Below are 23,553 nucleotides of genomic sequence, written 5' to 3' on the forward strand. Positions count from 1 at the left end.
TGAGAGCGAGTGGCTCGTACTGCAAACTTTAATGACTGCCCAGAAAAGTGAAGCCCACTAGGCACACTGACAGCGACATTAAAATTCTTATTCTTACCTTCTTAACTGGTTTTAGTGTACTACATATAAATAAAAATACAGGACACTTTACATTTGTCAGACTTACTCCGTATAAATAAGCATCACACAGAAGGTCATGGAGCATTTCATGTTACACCTGATACCACGCACAGTTGAATCATGACCTAAATAAACTCTTGCCTTCAGCTGATTAAGCTATGCAAGCATTGTTTTTCCCCCCCCTCACGTATACAACTGAACAGAAGAAAAGCGACTGGTGATGAATTTTAACTCAAATAGGACTGCAGGTAAAACACTACTAACTCAAAACAGCCTACTCACAAGATTATTCTGCTTCCAAATCTTAATGCAGCTGTTATAATTTACGGAGAGAACACTGGGGGGAAAACAGGCATTTTCTACACTTGCAATAGAAGCGTATCACTATATACCTGGCACAGGTAAGTGAAAACATTTTCCAAAAGCAATGCAAAAAAAATGGCACTTCTGATGACATGGGGCAGCAGAGAACAAAACCACCAGAAGAAAGGATACTGGCATTCCACCCAGAAGCAAGAGTTCCATTGCCTGCTTGTGAAAGCCAACACCACCATATTTCAAGTGTAAATACAGACTGGGTAGGAGGCAGAAACAGAGAGCTGACTTAATGGCATTAACTGACACTCATCTAACCTTGTCTTATTTCAATCGAGGAAGCTTGGAAACCAAACAAAACACTAATCATATTTGATCTAAGGAAAAAAAACAAAAACCAGAATGAAGGCTAAGAATCAGTCCCTTAAAAAAAAAAAAAAAAAAAGAGTACAGCAAGGGAATTCAGACAACTAGGTTTTTTTTGTTATATCTAGGTGCTCAAGGGCTTTTATTTTTAGTCTACTTGTTGCAATGGCAGTGTTTCAGCTTTAAACATGTTTCTCTTGGAGCAGGGTAGAACTGCCAAAGTTTACCTCATTTACAGAGTTAAATCTCAATGGTGCACACTTTTAGGAAGAAGAAGGAGTTCAAGTAAGACCAGTTTAAGCAAAGCTCTAATAGATAACTTCTGTAGAGCAGAAGCCTTTCTTCTCAATAAGGATTCTAAGCAGAAAAGGGGAATAGTACTGAAACATGCCCCAGGTGCATACCCTTACGCCGTTTTGAAGCTATAAAAAAATCCCAGTCTCTGTCTTTTCCCTCCTTGTTCCTAAATTGAAAGTCTGCAACAGCACACATTTCTGGCCTTCATGGAATAAATCCAGACACCACCAACAGATGTATTAGAAGAGATGCAATTAGGACACAACCATGAAAAATGGAACTAGAAATAATGGGAAACAAATCAACTTTATTGTCCAGGGCCATTATGGCCAAATATGAAAAAAAAAAACCCTTAATTTCTTGAAATTATGCTTTTATATTTTAAAGAAATTTTTGAGAACAGATAAAAATGGTACTAAGGTAACCAATATACTATAAAAAAAAATGGCTAACATGATACCTCCTCTCAGCAGTGATTCTTAATGTTTTCTCATGTACACTATCTGTTTCTTAAATATTCACCTAAGCCACATCTGGCAGGAAAAAAAAACTAAACACACATTAGGATAAGGAACCAAGAAGTCACTGAATCACAAGGGTAAAGTGCCTGAAGCTACAAGAAAATTGTCTACCAATTGGCCTGCATATGCTGACTCAGGTAGAGATGATTAGGTTACTGCAGATTAAAACATTTAACTGCTTTTTGTATCCCCTTTAGAAACAGATTTTTCTGTATACATTGCATGGATAACTAGCTATGTCAAAAACTTTAAAAAAAAAAAAAAGACTTCAAGGTATAACAGATTTTCTGTTCATTATACCTAACAAAAAAATACTGCTTTGCTGTTTTGGCTTAAGAAGTAGCTGACTCAAAATCAATGTATTTTAAGATGGCAAACCATCTAATAGATTTCAGTTTCAACACTTAAGAGATTAATCAAAATTGGTGTTATTCCTGAACTGAGGTTAAAATACTGCTTCTCTGTCACATGCTGCTTTTTCTTCACTCTGTACTCTGGTTTTACATGGTATTTCAAATCACCTATAGGTTCTGTGTTTTGATTACATTGACTGTACCACTGTTAACAAAGATTAGAATTAGTTTAATAATCTACTTCCCTTCAGTTTCACAGAAAATGCCGTAACGGTTCTGATGGCTATTTTATCTATCAATAATAATTTTATCACTTTCCAATCATTTCAGCTTCATAAATTTCAGTTTGTTTAGAAATGCTTCTCTAAATGCGACTCAGCTAGTACAGTAAGCGCCTCTATACATTCCTAATATTTGAAAGTAGAAAAAAGAAAGTAATTAAAAAAATCAATGAAAAATGAGGCAGCATATGCAGAGAATTAGCCTAATTATGGCAAACATTAAATTTTAGCCTCAGTAAAACATTTTTTGCTTTTAATGCATTCCAAAGCACAACAGACAGTGTATGTGAACATTTCCTCCATTTTCACAAGTGTATTACAAATATGCACAGCATAGTACACATCTGGATAGCAAGAGATATTAAGAAAATAGACACTATCTAAAACCTATTAGGAATAAGAAGGCACCACTGATTTGAGGTTTTGTCCACACACCACCCAGTCCATTTCATTCTCATTTCTAGGTTTCAAACCAACATTTTTTCTGAATCCTATTCACAGCACTTCTGTTCTGGTTTTCTCACCACAAACAACACGCATTCATAGTAGTATTTCATCATGGAGAGTTCATTCACAGTGTAAGTTGACAGTACAGATTCTTTCTCCACCTGAAAAAGAAGCAGCAGTTTTCAAAAGACTTTCTCTAAAGAACTATACAAGTTTCTCTTATAAGAGATTGCTATATACTTCCTAGATTTCAAGGCCCACGTATAGACTTTCCAAAAAAAGAAAAAGAAAGCAAATAATTTGCAACACACTTACAATTAATTCTGCTAGAAGTTACTGCATATATAATATGCATATGCTATTACATTGAACTAAATTTAAGGTAAAGGTTTACTCAAAGCAGTCTGTCTGGTTTATACCAATATTACTTATTGCAAACTACTGCATCTTCTTACCTCTATATGGAATCCATATTGCAGTATAACATTTTTTATATCCTCATAGCTTAGTTCTATAGAAAGTTCATTTCCCAAGTTTTCAAAGTGGTAAAGGAGAGGACCTAGAGAATAAAGATAAACCAGAAATTAATATCAAAAAGACAAAAACGTTTTCTAAAAATCACTGAAAGTGCAAAGAATGCTTATATCCTGACTCACATACTGAAATACAGACTAAAGAACATATTTCTATCACTCGAATATGATTATAACAAATTTCAGAATCAATGCAAAATGAAAACAAATTAGTTCAGTTGCTTATTCAACAATGAAGTCTCATTTCCTACCAGGTTATGTTTTCTGTATCTTAAAATTTCTTCAGTCTATCATCACTGCTGTTTCTACAGAACAGAAGGCTGGAGTCTACTCAGGAACTTTGCTCGGACTCTATCACTGGCCGGGACTGGTGTAGTGACCAACTGATCGGTGACTGAACAGTTTGTACTATACAGAATGTGTAACTCCTGAGTTTTGGCTGTCATTCCTTCACCACGGAAGACTTAAGACTCTCTTCTTCTGAGCCAAGGAATATATAAATCTCATTTCCAAAGCTTCTGCTTAGAAGCACAGTACAAATCAAGACAAGAGATTAAGAAGAAAAAAACCCCAAACAAACAAGTTCTACTTTCTTTGAAAAACAGCAAAAAAAAAAAAAGGACACTACATTTGTCAAATAAATTTTTGATGCATGAATACAAAACCTGCCACTAGGAGGACTTACTTCTCTACTTAAAAATCCCACGGTGTTGACTGTAACCAGCAAACATCTGAACATAGTCTGAGCACATCTGACATAACTTCCAAGCTCTAAATGTTTCTAGCCCTACAGTGTTTTCAGCACTCACAGATTCATCTTTGACAACTCTTTTTAAGTACAGATGCCTGTAATAGGATCAAACTGTATAGTCAGGGCTAGCAGTAAGAGAGGTTGGTCACACTTGCCTACATTTATCCATATTCCTCCAGGCTTCAGTATTTTCCATATAGTATCAATGTAATCAATAACATTATGTGCTGTATCTATGAAAAAGCAAGTTGCTATGCAGTCCCATGTATCTGCATAAAGAAAAGCAAAGTACATAGAAATTAGTTTCAATGTTGCTACTCAAGTAAATTCAGCATTTAACTCCAGTATTTGTTTATATACTCAGCATTACCTTCCACTAACAACGCTTGAAGGCCCTTAACTTCATTGACAAATAAGTAAAATATTTTGGTTTACGTTAACAACAGTTAAGTTTGGTTTCATCTGACTTACATATATATGTATGTATGTATACACACATCTACACTCTCAAAAATGACACATATCCATTATTTATGCATTTTATAAAATTCTTCAGACTTAATATAAAATGACATATGTTTATATTATACATTGTCAAGAGTAAGTAACACATTTTATACAAACGAAGGCCCAGGTGTGCTATTTGCCCTATGAACTTCACCATCACAACTGTTAAGACAACTGCAATACCCAGTGATTTTGGGCCTCTAGTTAACACCTAGAACAATAAAAGCCTATACACTAAACTATACTTTCAGAAATCACATAGCTTTAAAAAATTTTATTCAGTATCTGAATATTTCTCCAGATGTTTTTTTCTAGTAAGTTTAACAAGCAGGATCTTTCAAAGTCTACCTTCTAAAGCACAAATCTCCCTGTTTTCTCTAAACATGTATCATTGAAATTGCAAAAGTTTTAAGTTTTGTAAATAAATAAAAAAACCCAGACGCTTCAATTTACTGCCAGTATCAGATATTATAATTAAGACAGAAGCTTCAGAAAATTAAGCAACTATAAGGAAGGCTCCTGCAAGAAAGTATCCGGAAGTCTAGCTGCACAACAAAGTGCAGATCAACAGCTGTATAATCTTGGTGAAAAAAGACAGTGACTTGTAAATAGGCATATAATAGAATATTAGAATATATGTAGTCTGATATTAGAATATTAAGACTACATACAAAAGAACCAACTAAGTGGTACCCTTTCTCAAATCCTAAACATTTTATTGGTAGAGTAGCACTGAACAGGATAGTCTTGTGCAGTTAGTTCAACATTAGGTTAGTCATAGCTGCAATGAGGACAGCACAACTAGCCTGGCATCACAAGAAAAAATAAGGTTATTTGTACTGACAGAAATCTCCATCTTTGACAGTTATCATCCCCATAATGTGCCTCTGAAATTTTTACTTCTCATAGTCAAAAAGTATTTTCATTTATCCATTACTACTACTGAAAGTCAGCTTTGCTTTTACAACAGTAAATGAGTTTAAAAAAATAATCTTTTTTTTTTTTTTTTTTTTTTTTACACCAAAGAGAAGTGGCTAGTTACATTGTTCCCATTGTAACATCACTTTTCTAAATCAAGCAAGACCTTCCATAATGCTGTCTTACTCTGAAGAGAGACCACTGCAACAAAGACCTGTCAGGCAAGGAGTTGTTCGTATATTTATAACTAAGAAAAGAAAAGCTGCTATGAAAGAAAATCTTGCTACAGTTAGTACTTTTGCTTAATGCTTGTAGACATAGTTTCCTTCTATTTTTAATAGTTAACTGTCCTATAACAAATATTCTGAAGATACAGTGACATGGATACCCTAGAAGTTTGCATTTACTCACTGCTCTCAGAATATATTTCTTGAAAATCCCCTGCTGTCATAGAGAAGTTTGAACCAGAAGGAAGACTGTGAGGATCAACATCAGGGAAATAAATCGGACGTATCTGATCAGCAGATCTTCTGTTATTGCTAAACTGATGAATCCAGGGATAAAGTTTACATGAATTAATTTCAGAGCATCTGCAAAATACAGAAATCAGCACAATTTAGTTTCAAATAATTGCTTATCTATTATGTAGAAATGTAGGAGTCAAAGACTTTCACCAACATACCTACTGCGTTGGTAACATTCTTGCAAAAGCTACATATTTTCTAAAGGACTTACCTAGTTCATAACACTTCAGACTGCCCATCAATTGATGATCTGATTAAAAAACCAACTTTACTCTGACACACACATTATGAAGACAAAATAATTACCTTTAAATTAAAAATCTTGTTTTCCACTGAATAAAATGCACAAGACACCTTTTGTAAGATTACTAGAATTTATGATTTAGTATATTCAGTAAAGCTAAGCCTTTCTGGATCCTATTTTTTTTTCTGTAAAGAAATAAAATTAGTAATACTAGTTCCACTGATTTTATGGGAAACATCTATTCTCATTCTAGATTTTTCTATTTTTTCTGAACCATAACTGTAGGGAACAAACACAAGATAGCAGAACAAACACATTTTTTAGTTGCTAACCAAAAGGATGCTTTTAGATTTCATAGAGTAAATAAACCGTTTTGCACTAATGTCACTTTAAGTTCGTAAAATCCGAGTTGTAATTATGCTAAGTAAACATGCCTTCATAAAATAAAATTTGTGGGTTTGACCTGAACAAGTAAGTCAACCCTTATTTTATGAAGTAATAAAATATCACATTAAAGTACAAAAAGCGGCTTTTTCCACAGTCCTGTAAAATCAGTTTGCAATTAAAAAACGAAGCAATTTTCTTTCAATGAAAACAGAGGACACATCTGTGCAACAAAACATGTTATCATGAAACACTTCATAAAATGCAAGCAATCTACCAGGTTACAGAAAGTGCATTCTTTTGGCTGGTGGATAGAAAACATCTGTGGTAATGTCTTTGAAATACTATTTTTTTAATCTTCTTCATGTCATGTTTATATTACATTTTATCAGTAAAAAAGTTAACACAAACAACTTGTATTCAAGCAGCAGTATACTGCAGTCATCAAGTGTCTCCATACAATTTGAACAAATATCAATCAGATATATGCAGTCAAAGCAAAAAGAGGAAAATTATAATCAGGGCTTAAGACAGACATTTCTGTTTTTGTTAAAAAACAAAAAAAACACCAACCCAAAACAAAAAAAACCCAAACCCAACCACAACAAAAATAACCCCACCAAAAAACCCCTATGCTGGCCAACAAAAGTTGCGTGGTAACCATTCTAGCATTCCCCTTCTGGTCCCAGTCAATCTGAATTATCCTCAGAACACTTTTCTTTAACAATGAAAAATTCCCATCCCAGTATATTAGAAAGGAGCTTTCTGGACTGTAAGAGAACACACACCTTCCCATATTATTTTTCCCAGAAAAAAGTATATTCGTGTAGACTTTTCAACAGTTCCAACAGGAATTCCCAGTATAATACAAAAGACCAATCCCTCTCCATATTCAAGCCTAACAACCTCCCTTTCCAGATTCAGTAATTCAAACTTCAAAACTAAGTACCGCAGTCCTTTACCATTCCATCCTTCCAACAAAATATGTATGTTTTCCATGGAGGCAGGGCATCTGCTGTCAACATTCAGTTGAAAAGTCAGTTCTGGAGGAGAATGGTAGGTGAAATCTTACTTCTGACCCGATTTAAAGATAAAATGCTTAACTGCTTTCATTCAAAAAACCTGTTTTCATTCATTCATGGACATGCAATGCACAATTAAACATCCTTCTCGAAGTGTCAAGATTTATCTAAAATTACATTATTTTCAGAAAATAAATATTTGCCAGTTTTTAGCATGAATTCTACTGGTATTTATTAAGGCCTTTTTTAAACTAACCCTACCCTGATTTGGGTACAGTGATTTTATATTACCTCAACTAAATTTTCGTAAATATTCGTAGGTGGGACTGCTGCTACTGGAGGGCTGCTGGACTGAGGCCACTGACCCTGTGCTCTGAATATCCAGCTACAGAAAACAGCAAGTCAGCACCCAGCTGCTCCCATTTCCTTCACATAGACACCACCCTCATGTTGTTGCCCCTCCAGCCAGATGTCAAAGGCAAGTAACGTGTCCTGCAGCTCTAGACTGCCTGAAAATTTTGGTATGCTTTCCAGAAGCAGGAAAACAGATCATGCTTTTCAAGATTTTAATCTTCTAAAACATGTAAGAAATGAAGTGTGTCTGTACATGACCAATGATCATCTCTGCCATCTGTCATTATACCCAGAACTCACATAAACACTAGGAAAATACACCAGCAATAAGAGCCTTACTCATACAAGAAAAAGCAGAATTTCCCATACAGGGACTGCAGCAGCCCTGGAGCCATTGCAGCTTAACTACCTCAGAGTGACTTTGCTTTCAAGTTAGAGCTTCCTCAATGGAACAATGCGCTCTAATAGGGAATAGTGACCACAGTTATGCCTTGACACACTCTGTACATACCATGCTATGCAACTTTATCCACAGTAACAAAAGTTCACAGTTTAAGAGTACTAAGTATTTTTACATGTACAAAGATCAGCAGGTACCACTCTGTATGCCCAAGACTTAAGTCACTGTACCACATCTACTGTACCCAGTGTAGTAGCTTGTCTGACACTCTAGACAGTACTTACTAAAAATAAAACACGGTCAGGGGAAGAATGTATATCCAAACTGCAAGTACACGTTAGCAAAATTCTCATGCTTTTATCAACAGGAAAAAAAAATTAATTAAGACTGTAGTTCAAAACCATTTTTGCAAAATCCTTCTTTCTTGTCACTTCTTAACTGGTCTCTTCAGCTTATATTGACCATTGCTGTTTCTTCCAGCTCCAGGAAGGCAGACATGTCTGTTTCAGAAAGCTAACTGGGAACAGCCACTTAAGACTAAAACGAAAGACCCCAGAAGTCCCTAAAACCTTCTTAACAGACATTCCAAGCCCACAACTAGGTCCAGCAGAAAAGAATGGTCAGACTCCAACTGAATTGACCGAAATTCAGAGTCAGGTTACTATACTCTTCCATGCTAACCAGCAAACTTGTAGCCAGTAACTTGCCCAGCAAAGATAATTATAGCAGCTGAGCAACCTCAATTTTGCTGTCTAGAATCTAATACTGCTAGCAAGTCTAATGTATATACACCTCTTTGCTAAATATCTTACACAAACAGCAAACACCACATAAGCATTGGATGCTAAAAATTATTACTGTAAGCTAAGCATGAATCTTCAGGGTAATTCCACGTATAGGCCAAAGCTTCATTATTAAAGGAAGACAAAAACAATGTCAGCAGCAGCAGTTAGGGGCGACATTAACTTTCAGATTTGAACCACTATGACAGCTGATCAGTGCTGCCAAAGTTAGGAAATCAATACTTTTATTTTATGCTGCTTCAATTAATTTCAGAAGTTCCAAAGAGGTAAAAGCCAGCAGCGATGTATAGCTAAGTATGAGAAGAATGTGACCTCCTTTCAATAGCTGCAGAGCATTAGATCAGCTCAACTGTAATATGCGATTTCACCACCAAATGAGAGTAATTTAAGAATAATGTAACAAAAAAAAAAACCCTCTAGTAAATATCTACTTTCATCAGACTGACCACTACTGATTTAAGCAGACATGCAGCAGCCATAACGAACAGTGTTTTCCCCTTGTTTTTGAACAGTAAACTGTAACAGATTTAAAATCATCACAGTCTGCTGTGGACAATCAGTCTACAAATCAGGCTTCAAGACATCACAATATAGAATACAAGCCAACAGTTTAGCTGTTTTCAGCAAAGGTGTATCATTTTAGACTGAAGAAGGAACTGGCAAATTCTGTCTCTATGAGCTCAATACCAACTTGCCCAAAACCCAAAACATTCCCCCCCAGATCTCTTTCATATTTGCCCACTCTCCTCCTTAAAGAGACAGCTGCATTTGCTGCCTTCTTTCCTTTCTAACAAATTCAGTATGAAACCAGTAACTTCCAGGGGAAGTGACAGAATAACCAAACATAGAAACACTAAGTTAAACCTATGAAGTTAAGTTTACTACATTCAAATTTAGTACCTCAGCATAACTGTAGAACTATGAACTACATTACTTTAGCCGCTTGCTTAAGAAGTGGCGCAGTGTGCTTTGGTGGTTGCTTTTCATGTTAAAACACTGCCTAAAATTTTAGTACGGAACACACCTTTCATTAACAGGTTTCCTGTCACTAAGCACCACGTATCATGCACATGTTAACTACTCTGTATTTGACACCAGTGAGATAGGTGTGTGTTTTACAGAAACAGATGTGAAATAAATCGTAAAACCTATTCAAGATTACATAGAGAATCTGTGGTACCATCTAGAGATTGTAAGTCTCCTAACTTGAAAATCTTGCTTCTTGCTATACTTTTAAAATGACTCAGATACAACACTTCCCTCCCCCATTTATCCCACTGATTACTTTTTTTCATTAAAACATTCTAAGAAGTGGTTATGTGTGTCCTGTGTTAGGACCTACAAATCCATGCTTGGATTTGTTTCATTCCTTCATGTTTTTCTCATTAATAATTTTGCATTCCTAGGTTTCAATCACGAAGTAAAATATAAGCTATATACCTGTTGAGTACAAAGTTAGAAGAAAAGAGCATAAAGAGGCTCCATTCATTTCCTTGGCAAGCATAACCGAGCATAGCTATTTCCCACGCCAATCTACCTAGCCCAGCACCGGGCACCAGGATATTAACTTTGGAGAAATCCCTGCAACAGAACAAAAATAACAGTTAAGTCTTTATCTGCCTGCTTACAGAGGTCCAGTCAAACATTCCACCCTGCCCCCCACCCCATACTTAGATAATATAATGTATTTTCTGTATGACTTTACTTTTCAAATGCAAATTGAGCCAGTTCTGATCATATTGGTTAACTGTAGAGTCAAAATAACTCACAGAAATTACTCAAAAGAACACATACAACCCTCATACAGAATACAATTACAAAGTAATTTTTTTTCCTGTGTCATCAAGCTAAAAATCTCTTTAAGTGAATTGAAGAAAGAACATTATGTTAGTTGTGTATTTTTCTATAAAGCACACTGATAAATATTCTAGAAATTGCCTTCATTGTATCACATGAAAAATAAACAAGTATTTTGACACCAGAAACAAAACAAGCAAAACTTCCATAAGCTGATGAGCAATTCAGACTGTAAAAACCTTGAAGTAGTTACCTTCTCAGTAACTGTGGGTGTTGTATATATGCTGTTCACGTATTTCACTGAAGCATAAAGTGACATGATTTCCTAAGTCAAAATACATTGCAACTCTCTACCCCTTCGTTTCCCTAACTAGGCATCAACGTGAAGACAACCAGAAGTCATCCAGCAGTGTGTGTTCACCAAGATACCTAGAAAAACCTCTATGACCTTCCAAGTTCAACAACTAATAAACAGAAGAACTAAGAATCTCAGAATTTTCTCCTTTCAGGCAAAAAAGGCAACATATACATTTTTTAACCATTAGACTTCTATCACAAGGCAATCAAACTTTCCCTCATAAAACAAAAAAACACTCCCATGCCTAACTGAAAAGATGTTTAATCCAAAAAGTAATTTTTCAGTTTCCAGTCACGAATAAGACTCTTCATATACCAAAAAAAACCAACCGTGAACACTCAGACCACCCTCCCTTCTGCATGTCACCCTCAAAGACAAAACCTATGTGTATCAATTTATATGCAACTAAGTGAAGGAAGCCGCAATCAGCACTTCCAAACAAATGATGAAAGAAAGCAAAATACAAAGCCTTTGACTGCATAAAAACTCACGATGCCAAAAGGGGTTCAAAAGAGTTGGCATGCTGCATACATATGGAGTGAAGGTGTTAGGTAAATTCTGAAAAGTAGTAAATTTCTGACGACTATTACTCATAAAGCATTATTCTTTTCTAAATGCTGCACAAACTAACAAAGCACTGCCTCTTGGTTTGTGGCTTACTCATCTAATCTGTCAAGCCTCCCCAATGGAAAAATCAAAGTTCTTCTCATTCCTGACTTTCATTTACGTTTCTTCATACTTTCAGATTCTTTGTTTTCTGATTAAGCAGCAAGAAATCAAGACTTCGCTATTACTTAAGGGCACTCCTGTGAAGCAACAGCTCTCCTTGCCTCTCTTCTTAAAGGAAAGCCAGAAGAAAGCTAACAGGAAGTCCTACTGAAAAAAAGAAGATTAAATCAGGGGAAAGCTACTTTTTCAAGGTGAAACTTCTTAAAGCAGAGGACCCAGGAGGAGGAAGAAGAAAATTCACTGTCTGCAAAAAGCTAGAAAAACCTTAATCTTACAGCTTCTTCTATCTGTAGTGGTACACTGTTGTTCCAAATGTATTTCTAACTTAATCTGTTCCTTCATTTACTTATGAAATGCTGAGACTAGTTCCACCTAGTTTTTGCACTCTCATGCAGACACTTGTAAATGAGTAGGTTGAAAAGGTTTACGCCACTTCCAAGATTATCATCCATTGACTAGAAAAGAGTAATAACTAAATTATAATAACAGCCTAATAACTAAACCTAGTAACTAACAGCTATGTAGGTGTAATCACATTTCAAAATCTACACCTTTACTGATTCCAAAACAAGATAAAGCCTCTAACAGTCAAGTGCGTTGATAAATTGCTTCCAATTGTCCTGTACTTCACAATATAAAGCTTTTGTATCTCTGAAGTAATTCTCCCAATTCTTAGAAAATAGTTGATTTTAACTGCACTTCCCTTTGCACCTTTATTAAGGAACTGAAGTCTGTCTGGAAATTAATTAGCTATTTAATTTCAATCTACATTCTTCATATCAGTTGCTAGGCACTGGTGCTGGCCTAGTGAAATTAAACTTTATTTCAGCATACAGAGCACAGCTAACAAAACACAACATAATCAAATCTGAGTCCACTAACATTGATACTAACCTTCCAAAAGGGTTCAAAAGCATTTTTTCATTCTGTAATCACAGAAATCAGGTATGTGGCAAACTTGCCACAAAAATAGTGACTGTTGCATGTCCTGCTATCAAAAAACAAACAAACAAAAAGCACAAACATGTTTTGCTTTTCAAGACTTAAAAAAGGGTCAAAACCAGTGGCAGTTGGAGCACTCCGATGCACTGTATTTGCTGATTTTTGAATCATTAAAACAGCTTAAAATGTTTAATTGCAAAGAAACTGCTTTTTTAATGGCTACAGACAAGGTCATTTACAAGGCTAGCAAGATCTGCTCTCCTTTCCTGGATAGGTAACTGCAGCAGCTAGCAAAGACAATAAAAAGAAAATCCAAAATTGTGGTAACTGAAAATAACCCAAGGTTATCCACTGTGAAACTAAAGCCTTTAACTAGCCAGCAGCAGCAAGATTTCTATGACACAGATGGAGCACTGGTTAGGAACATAAACGGGTATCTAACAAGTACTCATTAAAAACCTGTGGGGTACTAGGGTAGAAACACTGGCCTATTAACCTGACAACTGTTGAGAGAGGAAGCTGGCCGAAGAGCAGGGAAGAGGGCTGCATGGTGCTGTTTGGCTCAGCTATTGAAACTGCAGCACATCTTTTAAAAAGCTAGTGGAGAAATACCAGAAACAACTAAAATCTGTCATGTCATTATCGTACAGCATTTTGCATGTAGTATATTTTCAGCTTTTAGACGTTTAAGACCATTAATGAAGATTTGAACTTGGTGTCCTTTTTTTAAGGGAAAAATTATACATGATAAAAAGAGGCTTCTTATTTCATGCCTATTGCACTTTAACAAAAAAATGATGGTGCTGAAGGGATAAACTGAAGTTCAGCAAAAAAAAAATCAGTGTGTGTGATCAAACACAAACCTTAATTTTCATAAACATCGCAATTCAATGTTATCTAATTATAAGAAGTGATAGGAAATACACATACAGCCCATACACAGATTAGTGGAAACATCAGGATAGAAACACACTGTGGGACTCCTTTCCTGAGGTCTTATCTCTGTAACGTTTGTAAATTCAGATAGTTAACAGATCCCGTTCTCAATATAATATTTTTCATTATTTTACTGTAATCATATTTTCAGGGTTTTTTCTTCTTTAAAAATACCTACTTTTGAATAAAGTAGCTTAAAGGCAGAATCATTTGAAGAGCAATTCTTCTACAAACTTAGCAGCTAAGGTTTATATATTTCCATGTAAAGACCTGCAAAGCTGTAAGTGGACTGCAGTAACACTGAAGATACAGTTTGCCCTTAAATCTGATGTTTAGAGCAAAGTTTACGATAATTTTTGACAAGATTAGAAACCCTGCAAGGTCAGATTCATTTAATATAACGTTAAATAAGATTCATGTAAAGCAGAAATTTTACTGTCACTATAAATGACTGAACACTTGCAAGAAATATAGCTAAGCTCAGGCTTAGGACTAATAAGCTGGTTTTCAAATAAAAAGGGAACTAAGCACTGATGATTTCTTTGGGGCTGTCCCGCCAGCATCTTGGAAAACTTTGGAGAAAACACCTAAGTTTACTGTTCTTGGCCATGGAATGAGATGTAATTAAAGGGGTAACTATTTCTTTGGTTCCTTTTGATGATGATCTTGACATCCTTTTACGTAAGTATGAAGGGTAACAGTAGAAGTGAAAGAAAAACAAGACAAAAAAAAAGATTTTGAAAAAAAAAAGAACTGGCATGTTTATTTAGATTTTCAACTTGATGCTTGCCCACAAAAATACTTTAACAATCACATTTCATCAAGAAATAAAAATGTATCTGTTTTACCATTTGCTCATACAGAAAGCAGTGATCCTGATTCATTCAGATCCAAGAAATCTGAACGGCTTCACCAAAAGGTAGACAGTATTATAGGGATCCTGTGAGCTGAAACACAGTAAAATTCCAGCTTTAATGTAGGAAACCTATCAGCTCTTCAGGAAGACCGTAACTCATGGGACTTCACTTAAAACTGCTTTGTTGATCCTACTAAGGTTAAGGTGCTAAGCAGAACAGAGTTATTTCTGAAGAGGAATGGAAAGCAGAAACAGCTATTGCCATTTTATGTTATTTTTAGATGAGTCTTGTCAGACTGCTCTAATTTAATGCTGCTTTCAACGACTGCTTGGCTGTCTTCTCCTTCCCAGAAAAGCAAGCACAGAGCACTTATTTTCTTGTTCTTTGCATACCAACTGAACCAATCAATACAGGCCCATCTTGCGAAGAGCAACACAACATGTGCATGCATGGAGTGAAACGTAATTAAGTATTTTCAAAAATTTAAACTCATTTTTCACAATTGCAGTGCAGAGAAGTAACGTTAACTAGAAAATAAATGTAAAATTCCATTGAAGCCATTAAAAAGTAAAAGGTTACTCATACTGACAGTTTCAAATTTAGAATATTTACTTCTCCATTTTTTTAAATGCAAGATACATCTGGACAAAGATGTTTTCATCACCCACTGCCACCATTATACACATCTCTAGCACTTTCGCTTCATCATCTCAGGATACTTCAGCACCCTGTGCTACAAAAGAGAACTCTAAAAAAATGCAAAGCTGTACTCTGAGGTTCCATCTACAGACTGTCTACCTGCATTAGCCCCCACAGCCAGTCTTCTCCAGAAGAAACTGACTTTGTACTCACTATACACAACAGTGAGAAAAACTACACTAACGTCAACTCAGGCCCTGCCCAACCCTTCAGACTAAAACAACGCTCCCCTCCAAAACTGTAAAAAAAGAAACAAACTGACCAACCAGCCCTGCCAGGGAAGTTGCTTCTCACACAAGGGTGAGGTGGCTGCCAGTTAAGCCTGACAGCACTCAAACAGAACAGGCCCTCCTGAACAGCTGTGCTTCTTGCCTCAAAGAGGTTAAGTACACCTAAGCAGGAGAGCAAGCATCTGGTGACTAGGAAAAAGAGCAAGCCGAGGACAGTACATAACAAAATGTGAACGGAGAACCTAAGTGCTGGACAACTCCATAATGATCATGAATATTAAAATTTTAAATAGGTATAATACACATTTTATAAATTAAAAAATGTTTCCGTTGACAAACTCAAACTTGCAGTAGAGATTTTTGATCTATCCAGTGATGTTCTGAGACTTCAGTAGAGACAAAATAGCCTAACCGGTATTTCAGAACCATCACAACAGGGACAGAAGCGCTGTCACACGAGTTCTGTTTGACAACAAAAAGAATTACCAGTAAAGAAGCAGAAAGCCATCAACTTCAGATTCACCCAATCTGTTATCCTGTGTTGCTTCCTAATACCAACTGGAGGTTTTGAAATTAGTGTGAAATTGATGATGTCATGCTTTAACTCTAGCCAGGAAGGAAGTACCACAGAGCTGTCTGCTCACCCCGCCCCTGCCCCCCCCCCAACCAGGAATGGGGAAGAGAATCAGAAAAAGGTAAAACCTGAGCTTTGAGACAGGAACAATTTAATAATTGAACTAAAATAACATCTACTGTAAAGAAAAGGAGAGAAAGGGAGAGGAGTAAAAGCCAAAAGGAAGGGGAAAAAAAGCCAAGTGGTGCACAATACAGTTGTTTACCTCCTGCTGACCAATCCCCAGCAGCGATCAGCAGGCCCTGCACAACTCCCCCCAGTTTATATACTCAATGACGTTTTATGGCATGGAATATCCCTTTGGCTAGTTTGGGTCACCTGTCCTGGCTGTGTCCCCTCCCAATTTCTTGGGGCCCTTCCAGACTTCTTGCTGGCAGGGACTAAGAATTGAAAAGTGCTTCATATAAACATCACCCAGCAACAACTAAAAGCATCATTGTGCTACCAACATTGCTCCCACACCAGTAACAGCACTGCACCAGCTACTAAGAAGAAAATTAACCATCCCAGCCAAAACCAGGGCAGATGATAAATGTAAGTCCAGACTTTACAACTTCAGTCACATTATCTCTTAAGATCCAAGATGTTACCTTTCCCATAATGAAAATGCTTTAAAAGCTTAAGAAATGGAGAAAAAGGTGCACTGCTACCTTGAAGACAAGAATTGCTGCTTTCAACACTATTTTTCCTACAGATCTGCGCATCAGAGGTACATCAGGTAACCTGTAGTATTCAGTTCATTTTTCTCATGTGGGGCACAACTAACACTAAAAACACTGCAGAAAGCTCACCTTCAGATAAAGCATTTTTACTGGTGCATTTGCCTTGAGATAAGTTAGCTCAAGGCAAAAGAAATCAAACAACCATGTCCATCCCGTATTCTGCCACCACTAACAATCTTTACTAATGAAAATTAAAAGACGGATAGTAGAAAGTATTTTCAAATTGGTACAAGTGCATTGTTAGCAATTACTAAGAAAGAAGAAAACCCACAGTAACACCCAGCTATATAAAATCTTGAGTTCTGACCTGTTACATTTATGAGTACAAAGTTCACTGATTTTCCCACTGAAACAGTGTTAAATTTAAACGGAAATGTACTTTATGATGACCAGGCTGACTATATGCCAAACCATTAAACACAGAATTCTTACAGCAGCATTATCTTCTGAGATTCCACCAGTACACTTCAAGTTACCTAAAAAACCCTGCACCAATGACTATTGTGGTGGTGTTAACAAGCCAATGCAGTTACAAAGCTACCCTCACACATACAGCAAAGCCTTTTTACGACTTGCTTTGTAACACCTGTCTGAAAGCAAGGCTAGAATGAACAATTTGCAGGGTAAATCCTTAGTGCAACAGAACTGCGCTACAGGTTAAGTCTTCTTCCCTCCTTCCACCATGAAGGGCAATACTCCCTGCTGTCACAAGGGTTCTTCCATTTATCTGCAGCACACGCTCTCTGAGAATCCACTAACCTGCAAACTTTATCTCACTAAGCACAACTGACCTAACTTCACAACCTCCTGAGGTCTCTTACTTGAAGAGTTAATCAATACCCCATTACATCAAGCTGCAGGAAAAAAAAATAAATTCTGGTTTACCTGGTATTCCTTTTGTGAAGTTTATGATTATGCTCTTTTCCAACATGTTGCATTAGAAACAAAAACTTTCTTGATTAAAAAATAAATTTCCACTGCCTTTGCAGTAATTTCTATATTTTTTAAATCCAAGCTTTTCATTACTCCACAAAAAAAATCTGTTAAGATTGTGCAACAGGGTATGCCCACATAAAAATAAGTCTTAAAACACTATTACCATCTCTCTTTTGGAAAGTTCTTTACAATTTCGCTAATGATTGGCTGGTAGCAGGAATCTCTCTCAGGCTTTCCCTCTTCACTCCAGTCTCTCACAAATTGTTTCAAAGTGGATTTTAATTTATCCATGTCAAATGTTGAGGCTGGTGTAATCTTCCATCTTCCCTGATTAAAGTGGAGGGGGAGGGGGGAAAAAAGTTAGTGTAAAATGTACCAAGTACCTTTAGACTTTTTTGGGGAAAAAAAGTAAATTATAACAAGACAAAACCCATGCTGTAGGAGCTGCTGGGAGTTATAGGTGACGAAGTACTTGCCTTTCATTCCTGGGACCAGGGCTCAAATCCAACCTAGAATCCTAAACAAGTTGAGTTTGCTGGTCTCAGTTTGACACCCAAGAGACCAGGTTTCACATCCAAAAACAATACACAGTATGCCATAGCAGAGCACAATTTGTAGTCCCTGTTCAGGAAAGGACCAGGGCTTAACTAGTGCAGAGGCTGCACTGCTTATCCTAAGAGGATCCCTTTAGGAACTGATGAGGCAACATGAGAAAGCTCACATCAGAGCTGCCTATTACTGTACCTTATCTGCAGATACCAAAAATCTACTTCAGTTTTCATCTCTGCCAGTCTTTAACATCTGGGTGCAATTTTATTTTTGACAGAGATGCCACACTGAAAAAGCTGGTAAGCAGTGAAAAAGACTTTACAGATGAGAACATTAAAAATATTTGGCCCATCTAAAATTGTAACTTATTTGGAATGCCGTAACAAATAACAACCTGCAGTATAACAGACAATACCATTGATGCTCTACATCGTGAAATGAAAGAAATAACTTTAAAATGTAACCAGGGTAGAGCTGTAACTCTGCAGTGAGAAAACTGTGGTTGTGTGGTTCGGGTTTTTTTTACAGTAAGTGATTACTGTTATTTGCCAGATTCACAATTGTTTCATAACTACCTACAAGGACTAAAAACCACTTTTATTAAACATCAGCTAGACAAGATGTGAAAGACAAGAGTGAGAAAATGCAAGCAAACAGAAAAAAAGGAGAAAAAGAAGGTAAAAGGAAAGAAAGCTGGAAGCCTAAAGATGTGAAAAACAAATATAGAAAATTCCAAAGTGTACAGAATATAATTTCTGAGTATGAAAAAGTCCATTTTAACATACGTGTTCTCCATATTCTTTATTTTCAAACATATTAACGCAGTCATTCACAATGGTCTGCAGTATCTCTTGATTATGATCAATGCACTTTCGAATCTTGGCAAGGTGAGGAAGGAATTGAGGAAGAAGACTCTGTTGGTTAGCTGGGAGAGATTTAAATTGCCTCTCTGTTCTGTTCACTCGTTCATGCATATTCGTTCTAAAAAGCAAAAAGTTTAAGGTCTTTAGACATTCAGAAACAATACACATATTAAGTAATTCACTCTAAGCTGTTTTAATTATAATTACTAATTTCTTTAGGCACAGAACATAATCAGACTCTAATACCTTACTAGAGAACATGTTTACAAGAAATTTTTAGGCAAAAATGTTTGGTTTTAGCTCTAGTTCTACATTACCACTCTTTTTAACAAGTTGCAGTTTAAGAGGATCATTGTTTTCTTCTGGCAGTTTCATCATCAGCCACTTATTTCCAGCACAGGTGATCAGTACCTTAATACACTGAGCTACAAAATTTAAGGAACAACCAGCCCCCAAATCTATCAAAACCATCCAGATTGCTTTACAAATCCAATTTAAATTGAATAAATAGCTGAACGCTGTGGTAACTTTTAGCTACAGAAATAACGAGATGTGGAGTGGGAACAGTGATCCTTAAAATCAATTGCTTCTGAAAGAACTGTAAAAGTCACAGGTGGACCATACCAGCATTCTGGCAGCCACAATTAAGATACTAAGCTACCTTCTTTTAACAGCATATCCCCTCAAGTACATGTGAATTTGACCACGGAACTCATCCAAGCTAAAAATAACTCCTCCACTTCCCCAAAATAAGTGGGCCATAAAAAAGGTGAATCTACTGCCAAGAAAAAGTACTGGGGTTTTTTTCTTTCCTCTTCCTTCTCCTCAACCAGAACAATTCTACCCTCCACTGTGTTCTAGGACTACCCAGGCCTACCACAAAGCTCGTTTAACTAGCTAACCCTGAAGAGACCTGTATAGATTTTTTGATAGATTTGATTTCTCTCAGTAAACTGAGCCAAGCTGGCTGTGTACACTCATAAGGACTCTAGACACAGACATGTCATAAAGCCAGGACAATGGATTCTGCCCCTTTGGTAGCCACAAATCATTTTATCAAATCAAGTCATACTGAAGTTTCTCAAACTCTTGTGTCAGCGTACAGCAGCACAGAGTTGAAAAGCAGTCATCAGAAAAAGTAAGGAGCACTTTCTGCAATTCTAGTTGCAACTTCAGTCTGCAGATCTGACCAGTTAATACCTCCAAGATTACCTATCTGCTACTGAGAAAGGTATATTCATTGCAATAGCTACACTGGTTTAAAATGGCATTTAAGAATAAAGGATAGATAAAGAATGGTAAGAAAAATAAACTGATCGTCTACGTAAAGCCCATCAGCTTAGCTTATTATCATCTTAAGTGTTGTCAGAAAAATGTCTTTGAACTATATAATCCTAAACCCCTTCATGTTGAATTGCAACCTTCAAGTACAATGAATAATTCACTAATATCGGAACAACTACACACAAAGAATGAAATAAAGTCCATGTGTCTCCTGAATAGAACTTTAAGCTGGATTCATCTGAAAAGTGTGTTATTGCCTTAATCCTACAGATGTCTCCAATTAATTTATTAACTACCAAGATACATAATTTCACTTAAATCCAGAATTACTACTTTGAGGCTGAAGTAATTTGGTTCAATTTCTGCACTGGAAATTTGAGTCATATCCTTTTCTTATGTGTTTACCGAAACTGAAATATTCAAAAGCAATGCAGAGTCACAGCTGAGCATGAGGTTGAGAAGGATGTTCCCAGCTTCCAAGTCCCTGAGGGTACAAGTGCCTCACTGACAGAAGTAAATCACAGTTGGCTGTTGCAGTAATAGTAATAACTAGCATAAAACCTTTGGTATGGCCAAACCGAATTAGAGAATCAGTTTGGAGGTGTCGTTTTAGACCAACCTCCCATACAAATACTAGTCCTGGGAAACAAAAAATACCCAAGACGTAAAAGCAGTGAAGTGATACCATCCACTCCTTTCAAGAACCTCGCTGTCATGTAAAAACTATGCTTGTATTACATTGACAAAAAGGGTCCAGCACGTAATAATGATGAACATGATAAACAAGCTGTGTAGCTACATCCCAAACTTACTTCCAAAATCAACAGCAACAGAAGAGCTTAGCAAAACACCATGGAGGACGGCTTTTTCAGTTAGGCCACCTACCGCAATTTGAATTAACTTCTGCTTCCTTTTCCATTCAACAGGTTCAGATATAAATTCGGGTGCCCCCCACCCATTATCTCATTCCTATGGGACCATCAATCCCTTATCTGATTGAACAAATGTCTAGAAATCATTAAGTTCTAAAACACATGGCATCCATCAAGCCCTGCCAACAGGTCTTATCTCTTGTACAAACCAGCACGTCTTTCAAAAGTTTCCCCAGTAATCGAAGCACCGTTTGTATTTGCCAGCAGTAGCTACCGCCGTTCTGAGAACTCTACATCGTCTTGAAGCATCGTATCTCATAAAAAGAGGCCTTTCACACCCTTTTCAGGCGCAACATACTTTGAGATGATTCGGGTTTTTTTGTCTTTCACGCCTCCTAGCTGACACAGACGCCGAGGCGACTGTGCTGTGCCGGCCAAGGGGCGCGGAGGCCCCTTTCCGACTCAGGCCGCCGCACGCCGCCGCGGGCACAGGGCTCCCCGCGGCCCGCAGACCGGGGGAGGCGGCCACGTGACCGGCGCGGCACAGCGGGGAGGCGGGCGGAGCCCGGGGCCGCCCGGCAGAGACAGCCCGGTGAGGGGAGGACGCGCCGGGAGGGCGGGGCCCCCGCAGCGTCCCGGTTACCCGTAGTATCGGAAGGCGTTGATGATCCTCCGGAAATGCTCCCGCTCCATCCGCTCCTCCTCCTCCGCCCCGGCAGCGGACGCCGACGCCGCCAGCGCCCTGGGCTCGTGCGGCTGGCGCCTGCGGCACTCGTCGCCTAGCGAGGCCGCCCGCTCCGCCCCGGGCCGGCCGCCCCCGCCGCCCGCGGCCTCTGCCTGCTCCTGCTCCGGCTCCAGCTCCCCCTCATGGCCCTGCCGCAGCCCCCTACGCATCGCCTTGGCTGGCGGGTCCCTCTCGCTCGGCGGTCGCAGCGGCGGCTGCGCTTTACGGGACACGGCGCACGTGGCCGACATCGCCGCAACGACCGCCGCCAACTGTCCCGCTCGGCGCGCACGCGCCCTCACCCACTTCCGGCGGGGGGTGGGGGGCGAAGGGCGGTGTTCCGGAGTGCGCCAGCCTTCGCGGGCAGGCGCGTGCACTATCGCGAGAAGATGGGGGGCAGCAGGCGCAGGCGCGCACCCGCCGGCCGCTCGCGGGGGCGGAGCCGTGGCAGCTGGGCGCAGCCCCTCCCCCAGGGCGGTGCCTCGGGGCAGCCCTGGCGCCCCGCCCCCTGCGCGCGCTGGCCGTCACCGGGCGGGAGGCAAAGCCCTTCGCAGCCCTCGCGACGTGGCGCGCTGGGGCGGCCGCTGCGTGCCTGGGCGCTGCAGCCCGGGGTGGGCGGGCAGGCCGCGGCTTGCGCTCGGCGGGGCGCACCCAGCCCCGGCGGCCCCAGGCGTACCGCGGGGGCCCCGCCGTACCTCGGCGCCGGGCGAGAGCCTGATGGTGCTTCTGGAAACAACCACGAGGACCAGCTGCGGGGATAGCAAGGGCGGGGTGTCAGGCAACGCGTGAGTGTCTAGGGCCGAGATTCTGTGCGCGCGCACACACACACACACACACACACGCGTGCGCACGGGTTCCCCAGCATGCTCCCACCCCGAGGACAAAGACATCCTCCCCAACCTGACCAAACGTGTCGGACCAGATGCTGCTGCCCTCCCTGTGACCTGCGGCAAGTCACCCTGCGTCTTGGCAACTTCCTTTGAGAAGCGGCAGCTGGCACCGGAGGGCCTCTACCACAAGGGCCCACCACCTCGGCTGTGGGGTCCTGGGGAGCGCTGTCCTACATCACTTGTCCCAAGATGCATAGGAACGAGTCTTTTAGTAAGCCAAGCGCACTAACCTCCTCTCTTGGAAATAGGAGCATCGGGTTCCTTACTGAAACATTCTCACTGTAAGCTTTTATCACACCATCTAAAATACTGTACCTCCCAAAGAGACTCAGAATTCTGAGTTCATTGTCTTTTCCCAGGAAGGCAAGTTGCTGTAGCAACTGGCAACAGG

General features: G+C 38.9%; 1 protein-coding gene across 6 annotated transcripts; it reads right to left on the reverse strand.

The window, feature by feature from the left end:
• Positions 1-10: 10 nt before the first annotated feature.
• Positions 11-22,594, reverse strand: CARNMT1 (carnosine N-methyltransferase 1). Of its 6 annotated transcripts, none has more exons than XM_040579164.1 (8): positions 22,192-22,592; positions 19,315-19,510; positions 18,144-18,307; positions 10,581-10,721; positions 5,821-5,999; positions 4,140-4,253; positions 3,156-3,259; positions 11-2,861 (listed from the first exon to the last, which is right to left on the reverse strand). In XM_040579164.1, the coding sequence occupies exons 1-8, from the start codon at positions 22,521-22,523 to the stop codon at positions 2,745-2,747; spliced, it is 1,347 nt and encodes a 448-aa protein (XP_040435098.1). In that variant the 5' UTR covers positions 22,524-22,592; the 3' UTR covers positions 11-2,744. The 6 variants fall into 6 exon arrangements, 5 of the variants coding, with proteins under 5 accessions (XP_040435098.1, XP_040435101.1, XP_040435099.1 ...); XM_040579167.1 differs by lacking the exon at positions 22,192-22,592 and adding an exon at positions 21,907-22,172; XM_040579165.1 differs by lacking the exon at positions 22,192-22,592 and adding an exon at positions 21,758-21,900.
• Positions 22,595-23,553: the final 959 nt, after the last annotated feature.

This window comes from Falco naumanni, chromosome Z (assembly GCF_017639655.2).
Source record: "Falco naumanni isolate bFalNau1 chromosome Z, bFalNau1.pat, whole genome shotgun sequence".
Taxonomy (NCBI): Eukaryota; Metazoa; Chordata; class Aves; order Falconiformes; family Falconidae; genus Falco; species Falco naumanni.